The sequence below is a fragment of the Fusarium solani genome (assembly GCF_023522795.1).
Source record: "Fusarium solani strain SB1 chromosome Unknown bctg00000007, whole genome shotgun sequence".
In the NCBI taxonomy this organism is placed as follows: Eukaryota; Fungi; Ascomycota; class Sordariomycetes; order Hypocreales; family Nectriaceae; genus Fusarium; species Fusarium solani.
This window is the reverse complement of record NW_027072150.1, coordinates 3,048,368-3,060,286: the sequence shown is the minus strand read 5'-3', so window position 1 is coordinate 3,060,286 and position 11,919 is coordinate 3,048,368. Positions and strand designations below refer to the sequence as shown.

Sequence of the window (11,919 nt, the reverse complement as noted above, 5' to 3'; positions counted from 1 at the left end):
ATTATCTTATATAAGCTTATAGTTATAGCTAATAGTAAGAAGCTTTTAGTTATACTAAATACTTTATTAAATATAATTAATAAGGTTATAAAGCTTACTAAGAGGATACTTCTTTTACTATGCTATAATATGCTTTAGTATGATATTATATATTAAATTTATTATTATTAAATTTATTATTATTATTATTATTATATTAAACCTAGTATTATCACGTTTAAGCTTCTTATTATTAGTAATAAAGAGAAAAGCTTTGCTAGCGAGGTTAATAATATAACCTTAGTAGCAAAGTTAGTAAGCCTTAGATTATATTAGATATTATATTAGCATAAGAGGCCTATGGGATATTTAGGCTAATTAATAGAAATAGTATATTATATTAACTAAGTAAAAAAGATCTTATTATTATATTATTATTACTAGTATTATTTATTATGAGATATCTAAGCTTTAAAGTAAAGCCTTATTTATTAATTACTTCTAAAATCGCTATAATATAATAAAAATTATTATATTTACTATTAATATCTTTTAAGGCTAAAATATAGTATTTTAGCTAATTATCTTTTATAATATACTAATTAACTATGCCTAAGATAGCTAAAGAATTAAAAAAAGTCTAAAGGTTATAGCTAATATACATTCTTAACTTTATTAATTATATATATTACTTAACCTTCTCTTTTTAATCTTTATACTTCTATATAATCTATTTCCTAATAGTCTTATATATATTTAGAAGCTAAGTATTAATATTATTATTAATATATGCTAAGAGTACTTAGAACTCTAGGCATTCTATAAGCTAAAAATAAGAGAAAATAAGCTATAATAAACCTTATATATAATTCTTTAAGCTAATTAAGGTCTATTAAATCTCCGGATTAATTATTAAGCTAATAGCATTTGCGGGGATTTTCTTTTATTATAGCATAAGCTTATTTAAGAAGCATTTATATTATTATTACTTTAGCTATTCGCGGGACTCCTTTTAGTAGACTATAGCTATTAAGAGGACGGTCCATAAGATATTTTATAGGAGCCATAGTACCCCTAGAATAGGCGTAGGTTCTATTATAATGTTTGCAGCGCCACTCTTCTTTTCCGGTCCGCTGATTGTGGCATTTCGTCTCTACTTAAGAATTAAAGACCGAAACGGGGCCCGTTTCCGCTTTTGAACCAATCATGCATCTCCATTCTCACAGGGGTCATCCGAAGTCGAAACGGGGCCCGTTCTTATTTCTAGCTCTAAGCCCCACCCCCTAGAAACCGCGTACCCCTAGAAACCGCATACCTTTTTCCCTACTAATATATAAATCTTTAATTATATTTAAACCGTGATTTCTTATATAATATTAAAGCTATTATAATAATTCTTATATTTTTAAAATCCTTATATTAAAATATATTAAAATTAATATTTAAAATACTTTTTAAAAAATCTATAAAGATATAGCTATATAAATTACTATTAGGTAATATAATATATTAGAGTTAATTCTTTATAGCTATATTTTTAGCTCTTAAAGTTATATTATAAGTTATAAATACTTTTAAAAGTTATTAATAAAATAAAATAAATATTTTATTACTTAGATTATAACTTAAAATAACCTTAGCTTTATTTTAAGTTATACCTAAGTTATTAACTTTATAGGCTATATTATTAAACTTAATAATAATAAAAAACTTATTAAGACTTATTAAATAAAAGGTTTTTTATATTATAATAAAGGTATAAAAATAGTATAAGATTAAAGACTTAATTTAATATAATTTAATAAAATAATTATTAAAAATATTAAGAGTTTATTTTTTATTTTATTATATTAATTATTAAAAATATAAAATTAAAAAATTATTATAATATAAATAAAATAAATATTATAAAAAGACTTAAATATAATAATTTTATATTTAGAAAAATAAAAAAAAAATTATATAATTACTTAAAACCTTAGCTTAATAAATTAGATTATAATTATTAAGTATATCTTAATTATAAAAAAAGTATTAATATTACTTATTATTTATAAAAAATAAATAATTTAATAATCTTAGTTTTTTAAAATCTTAAATTTTTTTAATTTCTTAAAAAATTAAGACTTTATATATAATTAAAAAGACTAAATTAATAATTATATTATAATTTTATAGCTTAAAAAAATCTTTATTTTTTAAATAAAATTAAAAAAAAAAAAAATTTACTTATTATTAATAGCTATAATAATTATATTATTAATAAATTTATATTTAAATACTTTTAAAATAATATATATATTTTATATTTTATTTTATATTTTTTTTATATTTTTTAATTTCTTAACTTTGTTTTTTTTAATCCCTTTAAGTAATAATATTATTATTTTATATTTTTATTTTTTTTAATCTAAGTATATATATTTATTAATAAGTATATATTTTTATAATATTATCATAAAATAAAAATAAAAAAAATAATATCTAAAAATATTTTTATAAATTAAAAGACTTTTAGATTTTAATTAATATTAATTATAAAACCCTTAATAAACCTTATAATAACCTTATTATTAAAGACTTTAAAAATATTATGAAAAACAATATATTTATTATTCTTTTATTTATTTAAGACCCTTATATTATTATAAGAGTTTTAAGCTTTATTTAAATATATCTCTTTAATATTAAAGCTTAATAATATAATATAATTCTTTATAAAGAAACTTAATAAAAATATAAATTATAAAAATATTATATTAATAAATTAAGAAAAAGAATTATTACTTTTTTAATATAAAAAAAAGAAATAAAACTTAAAAAAAAAAAAAAATTCTTTTTAATCTTAATATATACTTTATAAAGGTTCTTAATATTAATAAGGCTTATTAAGAGATATTAAAGCTTTTAAAGCTAAGAGAGATATTAAAAAAAGTTAAGAAATAAAAAAAAGTAAATCTATTTTATAAATAGTAATTAAAGATTATAGGGATATTAAATTTAGTCTTTTTATAATATTATTATATTATTAAAATTAAGGTTATTTATAATACTTAAAATAAGTGATATTTATAATAATGCGTGGTTTCTAGGGGTATATGATTTCTAGGGGTAGGGCTTAAACCGCGATCGCGAAACGGGGCCGTTTTCGCGTTGCATTGGTCCATGCCAACCGAGTCAATTCCTTTCATACTACTTAGGTTCTTCTCTTCCTCAGCTAACACCTATATCCGCTTATCCTCTACAGAAGAACTCAGTCAGCTAATTTATAGCATAGATCTAATGCATTAAGAAATCCAACTTAACCTTAACTAGTATTCTAGGTTGGAAAAGCTTTATCTCCACTTTAACCTACCAGAGCAGGCTATTATCTGTACGCTATGTGGCTACGCGCTTACAACAGACGATGACCGCGTTGGGCGTCACCTTAGAGAGAAGCATTATATCCCCAAGGCCCTAATCATAAACCATAAACAAGAGATCCCTATTCCCCTATTTTTTAGATAAATAAATAAGAAGATATACTTTCCTTAATTTAGCACTTATTTTCGCGGGGGATATAAGAATTAACTGTCTTAATTATATATTTACCTATAAGAATGCTACTAATATATCTTATGCTAGCTAGGAGCTTTAAGTTACTTATATTAATAATAAGAATAAAGATTATAGCTATTTTTTAGGCTTAAATTATTCCTAGTAAAAGAGGACATAATAAGGTAATTTATAACTCCTAATTATTATTAATAATATTAATTAAAGATAAGGAAAATAAAGAAATTATAAACCTAATAAATAGTAATAGTCTTTTTAATAATAAGGACCTTTTTTATTATATTATAAAAGAAAATAAAGTTATTATTAATTACTATAGAGTTTTTATTTTATTATATTTCTTTAAAGTTATTAAGAAAGAGAGACTAAACTAATAAGGCTATTACCGCTATTATCTTATATTAATTCTTATCTCATAGGGGAATATACTTTATAGCTATTTACTAGGGATAATTATATATTTAAGCACTTATTTTATATATTATAAGCCCTATTTTAAGCCCTTTATTAATAATTAAGGATTAATACTTTTACTTATAGTAATAGGCGCTTATCCCTTAAGTAGAAATTAATAATTATATTATAAATATTAATATATAAAGAGCTATAAAGAAATATTACTTTTTATTTTTATATTAACTAAGGGATTATCTTAAATATTTTTTATAAACTTATTAAACCTCTCTATTAATTATATATATATTTTATTATATAATTAATTAGTTATTTTCTTAATTTATTAATTTTTATTAAGTTATCCCTAAAAATAAAAGTATTTAATAGCACTATTAAGGCTATAAATAGGTATTATATATCTATATTTATGCCTTAGTAGTATTAAAAAAAAAATTAATTAAGGAAAAATAATATATTATAAAATATTCTTATAGTAATAAACTTTAATAAGTTCTTTATATATATACTTATAGGCGCTAAGGGATTTATTAATAACTCTTCTTTTATCTAAATTATAAAAATAATTAACTTATAAATCCCTTTAATATACTTTTTTATTACTAATACTAGCTTTAACTCTAAGAGAGGTATCTTAATTCTTTTTTTAGAGATTAAATATTATCTCTAAGACTAAGAAGCTATTAATTATTAGCTATAAAATAAAAAAGAGATATATAACCTTTAGTATACTTAGCTTTAAATTATGATAAAGTAAATCTTTAGCTAAGTAAAAAAAAAGTTTAAGATTATTAGGTATAATATAATAGAATATAATATATAAGATTAATACTATATTATACTTATAATTATTAATCTATAAAACTTTATATTAAGAGATAACTTAGAGCCTAATAAGTATAATCTTAATCTTTACTTATACCTAAATAGCTTCCCTCGGTCTTAGGTAATAATATAGGTAGCTAAGAGGCATATAAATAACTCTATACCTATATAGTCTTTAATTAGGTTATAAGAGGTAATTATAGAAGTAACTTAAAAGAAATATAATAAAGTATTAAAAATAAGAAAAAAAAAGAAAAAAAAAGTAATTAGAAATTATTATTATTATAGAGGAAATAAAGGTAAAAAAGCTATTAAGAGAGAAATAAGAAGTAAAAGTAAAAAAAATAAAAAAGGTAAGGAAAAAAAAAAAAAAAAAAGGCTATAATAAGGCTAAAGGTAATAAGAGGTAATTTAAAGCTATAAAATTAGGTCTATAATAGCTAGATTAAAGTTAATAATAAGGCACTTAAATTAAGGTTAATTTATATATAAAATACCCTCTTAATAAGTATAATACTATATAGCTTTATCTTTAAAGTATATAAACTATAAGGCCTTATTTTATTAAATTAATCTTATTTTTAACCTAAGTTTCTTTTACCTTCTTTAAACTTAATATATTTTATATTATTATATTTCTTTTATCTTTAAATAATATAATTACCCTTATAATATATATTAAGCTATATACTTCTTTAATTATCTCTAAGTAATTACTAATAGCTTTCTTTAGATCTTTTAACTTAGTTAGTTATACTAAGAAGGAAAGGCTCTTATAAGAATTATTATAAAATAACTCTTTTAATTCTTTTATTATAATTAAGCCTATATTTTTTAATTTTTTCTTTAATAATAATAAAAACTATATATAATACTTAGAGATAATACTATATTATTACTCTTAGAGGTATAATAAAGGAGGAATTATACCTCTTATAGGTATATAAGAAATTAAAGGTATTAGCTATAAGTCTCTTTCTTTAAGTAAAGAATTAAAAAGCTAACTTTATAATAAATTATTTATATTATCTTTTATTTTATTTATAACCTTAATTTTATTTTTTTTTTCTTTTTAAGCTTTTTAATTATTATTATTAATTATTATAATATTAAAATCCTTTTTATCTTTTATACCTCTTACCTTATAACTTACTTATATATTTTTATTTAAAGCTATTATAATAAGATAACTTATTAATAAATTATTAAAAAAGATTTCTTCTTAAGAATTAATAATTATATAAAGATTAATAAAAAAACTTTTTATTATTTTCTTCTTATATTATAGGTCTTTTTCTTTTAGCTTTTTAATATTATTTTAATTAATCTTAAGTCTCTTAGTTTAAGGATTATAATTCTCGCCTAAGAGATTATATTTATTATAAAAAGTATCTTAAAAGTCCCTTAAATATTATAATTTACTCTTTAAGGTCTTATACTCCTAAGAATTATTTTTTTATTTTACTTAAAAACTAAGAATAAGTCTTTTTAATATATTATAAATTAATATTATTTTATTAATATTTAATTTATTATTTTAATAAGCTTTTAATAATCTTTTAAAAAAATATAATATCTAATTATTAATTTAATATTAGCCTTAATTATTATAAGGCTATAACTTAGCTAATTATATACTAAGGTTATAAAAAAAAAAAAATCTCTAATTCCTCTTATATAGCTAATAATAATAAAGGGTTTTTTTTATATCGCTAGCGGGCTTATAAAAATAATATCTCTTTAATTTATATATATTTTTTATAGAGATTATAAGAGTAATATTTTTTTCTCAAAAATTATATCTTAAGGTATTAAAATTAAGGTCTTAATATAATATATTTACTTCCTCGAGATTATAGCTATAATAACTTCACTATAATACTCTGATAGGCAAGGGAAGGCAGTTAGGGCCTTCGCCCGTTGAGGAATAGCTATAAACTTAACGGGGTTTTAGGTATAAGATAGTAGCTACGCTAATTTTATGCGATAGGATGTCTTTTCTGATAATAGGGATCAATCCGGGCCCCGTTCATGATCTGGGCCTTAATGAACTTAATGAGGGCACGTTCCTCGGCGGATGTGAGTGCCTGAGGCCGCCCTCCCGTGGCAGGCTTCCTCTTCTCTACAGGGAGCGGCTTTCCAGCTTTGAGGAGATATACGTATTTCGCTGTGAGAGGCTTGTTGGCGTTGTGCAGCCTCGCAACGTCTTCAATGCTGTGAGGGCGTGAGGGGCTCCGCCGAGTCGTCTTGGTGAAGCCCCCTCCGGCTAGGTAGGCACGGGCAGCGCGCGCCGCAGCCTTTCTCGATTTGTCTGAAATTGTAGACATAGTAATTCCGGATATATGAAATGAAGTATTCAAAGTATCAAATTGATTAGAATTGATTTAGTGGAGTTGTGACCGTGTTCAGTTGTGTGAGGCATTTACGGTTTCGACGAATTTACGGATTTTGCTACCCCCTCTCCAACAGGAGTGGGATCGGCTTTGGAGGTACATACATCACAGACCCTCGGGTACGTTACAGCTTGCAAAAGGCATTTTAAATAATCACATGCCTGTCTGTTATGGGTATTGCACACCATCACGAGCCACTAGGCAAAACTAAATATCTTTACCTCATATCATGCGGAGTTCGTTCGAAGTTCAATACGCCAGAGCAGCCAGTGGCCCGCCGAGAGACTGAAGCGCTTTTGCTACGAGGTATGAGCATGTGGTTTTGTCCTTCAACGAATCAACGGCAATTTCAACGGTCTAAAGGCAGGAAGTGCATGGTCTTTGGCGACCAAGGCCCGATCTGGAAAGTATAGCTGAGAATGTCTACTAACATCGCCACTCAAAAGAGATTTTCGCGTGTACGCATAGGTTTCCCCGGCAAATTGTCACTAAGTCGGAAAGCTACGCAGGGTTTGACAGTTACGAATGGAAGTTGACTCAAAAATGTAACAAACAATCTCTGCCTCGAGGTAAAGGGTTTCAGAGTCTTTGGACATTGACAAGGCCTGAGTCTTGTATACTAATCGATCGGCAGACCGATGGCAGCCAAGCCCTTCAAAGTTTGCCTTTACAGCGACGTCATTAACCGCATAATCTTTCGTAATGATGCATATACGAGATGGCGCCACCACCGCCGCGAGTCTCTCCTTTTGCCTGGTCGTCGATGCCTCACACATCTAGATTTGCTCGCAGGATTTGGCTGTTACTATTACGTCCTCTCGCAACTGAGAGCCACATGATTATATATTGGACCTGTGTCTATGACAACTTCCGAGCTCAACTGTCACATCGGTTAATTACCACTGTATTTGAATCCATTTTCACACTTATCTGGATCCCTTGTCTCTATCTTTAAGCCATGAACTATTTTCTCATTTGCTTGATTTACCTGTTCAGTGGCATCTCCGGGCATTTCCATGGCGTCATTGGGCCCGAGTCTAGGGCCTCACGCAGAGGAGCAACTGGTTGGTCATTCGACAAAATATACATCAATACATCTTGCCGTCACTAACGAAAACCAAATGTAGCTTCTTGCGGATCTCAAAGGTATCCCAAGTTCAAGTACAATGAGCTTTGGGAGTTGGAGACTAAGTTCTGGGATAATTTCCTGTATCCAGCAAACCTCGAACAAGCCAAGGCCATCAACTCGACCCTTTTTGCAGACAATGTAAGATAACAAACATGAGGGCATAATTACCGAGCGCTAACACTCGTAGGTGCAAGGACGCGTCGATATTACCCGCAATTTCCCTGGACGTGAGCTCAACACCGAGTATCTTTTCGGCCTCTTCACCGATCCGTACTCAGTCTCTCTTCTCAACGTACCAGTATCTTACGAAATTACCGCGTTTACCGCAAATGATTATCTCGCAGCTGCCACCACAGTTGTGATGTTCAACTCTAGTCTCCTTGACATTGTGGTTCCCGTAACGATCGACTCCTTCATTGCATGGAATGACCGGCAAGAAATTGTGCAGTACGACTCAACATTTCGGTGGTTCGGCTTTCTCCTTGACACGCTTGTTGCTGCTGCCGGCAGGAAGCTCGGTGCGCCGAGCCTTGCTGAGGCAAGATCCGCGCTTGCCCACACTCTAGCCACCAGCATCTGCCAAGTGCATGATAAGCATTGCACCGGAGTGAGCAAGCAGTACGGAGACAACGCGGAATGTATGAGTTTTCTCACGAGGAGTATTCGATTCGGTCAAGACTACGAATTGGGTCGAAATACGTTGCTGTGTAGGTTGGTACACCAGCAAATGGTGCAGTACCGCCCCGAAGTCCACTGCCCACACATCGGGCCTGCTGGAGGAGGAATGTGCGTCGACGACCAGACCTACGAAGAGAAAGTCCTAGAAAAATATTTCACGAACGCTCCCTTTGTCTGTGCTACGTCCTAAGAGGATGTGAACAGAATCCCAAACCTGCCAAAGCTGAAGGTGAGGAGGCTCGAAAGCACAAGGAAAACTCGCTTCTGCTTGATATTAGCTGCTCCCAGATGTGATGGTTTGGAAACCGTTCATTTATCCTTTATTCGGGCTTCGTGAAGCTGAATGTCCCTATGCAATATCGCTGTACTAGCAGCTGCTAGGGTTAGGGCGGAATGAGAGACTGGGTTCATTTTTGTGGTGGTGGGAGGGATTTGCTCGCTATTCCCATACCCAAGCCATCGGCCCTCTCGGTCGGAATTACCGCTCTGGGAGGATCAACTCTCAGTGATTACGTTGGATTAGAGAGACCAGGATTTTCCACATTCATTCAGAAGATCAATACACGTACACGCTGACTATAATCATTGAACCTATTTCCCCTAGAAGTGGTTTTAGGCAGGTCTGACGACTCAGTGATAGAGCGGAAGACCTGGGTGCTGAGAGGAATCGTAGTCAATGAAGGGTTAATTGATACTAAGGATTACTTCTTAGATACAAGACATAGCGCAAAGAGATCAAAAAGAAGGACAAGATCGATCTGCCCCTGGCTCAGGGGAAATATACAATATCACGTGCGGTTGCACGTAATACCCTCTACAGCCATGTCGACGCGTGATCACGTGGGTTCGTGACAGGTGCAGAGAGCCGCGCCTCCACAAGTTTTCTAGTTTCATAACATTATCCACAAGCGAGTATGCTATATAAGCAAATATACTAAGCCCCAACCCCTAGAAACTATATACCCCTAGAAACTATATACCCCTAGAAACTATATACCTTTTTCCCTACTAATATATTAATCTTTAATTATGTTTAAACCATGATTTCTTATATAATATTAAAGCTATTATAATAATTCTTATATTTTTAAAATCTTTATATTAAAATATATTAAAATTAATATTTAAAATACTTTTTAAGAAGTCTATAAAGGCATAGCTATATAGATTATTACTAGGTAATATAATATATTAGAATTAACCCTTTATAGCTATATTTTTAGCTCTTAAAGTTATATTATAAGTTATAAATATTTTTAAAAGTTTTTAATAAAATAAAAAAAATACCTTATTATTTAAATTATAGCCTAAGATAATCTTAGCTTTACTTTAAGCTATGCCTAGGTTATTAACTTTACGGGCTATATTATTAAACTTAATAATAATAAAAAACTTATTAAGATTTATTAAATATAAGCTTTTTTATATTATAATAAAGATATAAAAATATTATAAGATTAAAAACTTAATTTAATATAATTTAATAAGGTAATTATTAGAAATATTAAGGGTTTTTTATTTTATTATATTATATTAATTATTAAAGATATAAAATTAAAAAATTATTATAATATAAATAAAATAAATATTATAAAGAGACTTAGATATAATAGTCTTATATTAAAAAGAGTAAAGAAAAATTATATAATTATTTAAAACCTTAGCTTAATAAATTAAATTATAATTATTAAGTATATCTTAGTTATAAAGAATATATTAATATTATTTATTATTTATAAAAAATAAATAATTTAATAATTTTAGTTTTTTAAAGACTTTTATTTTTTTAATTTCTTAAAAAATTAAAACTTTATATATAATTAAAAAGACTAAATTAATAATTATATTATAATTTTATAACTTATAAAGATTTTTATTTCTTAAAAAAGCTAATAAAAAAAATATAAAAAACTACTTATTATTAATAATTATAATAATTATATTATTAATAAATATATATTTAAATATTTTTAAAATAATATATATATTTTATATTTTATTTTATATTTTTTTTATATTTTTTAATCTTTTAACCTTCTTATTTTTAATCCTCTTAAGTAATAATATTATTATCTTATATCTTTATTTTTTTTAATCTAAGTATATATATTTATTAATAAATATATATTCTTATAATATTATTATAAAAAAAAAAATAATATCTAAGAATATCCTTATAAGTTAAAAGATATTTAAATTTTAATTAATATTAATTATAAAGCCCTTAATAAACCTTATAATAACCTTATTATTAAAAATCTTAAAAATACTATAAAAAGAGCTTATTTATTATTTTTTTATTTATTTAAGACCCTTATATTATTATAAAAGCTTTAAGTTTTATTTAAATATATCTTTTTAATATTAAAGCTTAATAATATAATATAACTCTTTATAAAAAAAATTAATAAAAATATAAATTATAAAAATATTATATTAATAAATTAAGAAAAAAGAATTATTATTTTTTAAATATAAAAAAAAAATAAAACTTAAAAAAAAAATAATTATTTTTAATCTTAATATATACTTTATAAAAGTTTTTAATATTAATAAAGCTTATTAAGAGATATTAAAGCTTTTAAAGCTAAGAGAGATATTAAAAAAAATTAAGAAATAAAAAAAAATAAATTTATTTTATAAATAATAAATAAAGATAATAAGGATATTAGATTTAGTCTTCTTATAGTATTATTATATTATTAAAATTAAGGTTATTTATAATACTTAAAATACGTAATATTTATAATAATATATAGTTTCTAGGGGTATATAGTTTCTAGGGGTAGGGCTTAGTAGGTATTTATATCTTAAATCATAGTTTTTTAAAAAGCTTTTAAAAATTAAACTATACTTAAAAATAATATATATAATAAGCAAGTATTATAGCAAGCAAGTATTATAATTTGAAATTTCTTAGTATTTATATCTTAAAATATAATCTTT

The 11,919-nt window shown here is 25.8% G+C and overlaps 2 protein-coding genes across 2 annotated transcripts; one reads left to right on the top strand and one right to left on the bottom strand.

The window, feature by feature from the left end:
- Positions 1 to 6,752: 6,752 nt before the first annotated feature.
- Positions 6,753 to 7,100, bottom strand: MRS44_011921 (uncharacterized protein; the record flags this gene model as incomplete). Its single annotated transcript, XM_065619920.1, has 1 exon — positions 6,753 to 7,100. The coding sequence occupies one exon, from the start codon at positions 7,098 to 7,100 to the stop codon at positions 6,753 to 6,755; it is 348 nt and encodes a 115-aa protein (XP_065475992.1).
- A 1,024-nt stretch (positions 7,101 to 8,124) lies between these two features.
- MRS44_011920 (uncharacterized protein) lies at positions 8,125 to 9,163 on the top strand (the record flags this gene model as incomplete). The annotated part of the gene is made up of 3 exons (XM_046281796.1): positions 8,125 to 8,230; positions 8,294 to 8,433; positions 8,483 to 9,163. The coding sequence occupies 3 exons, from the start codon at positions 8,125 to 8,127 to the stop codon at positions 9,161 to 9,163; spliced, it is 927 nt and encodes a 308-aa protein (XP_046123532.1).
- Between the last annotated feature and the right edge of the window lie 2,756 nt (positions 9,164 to 11,919).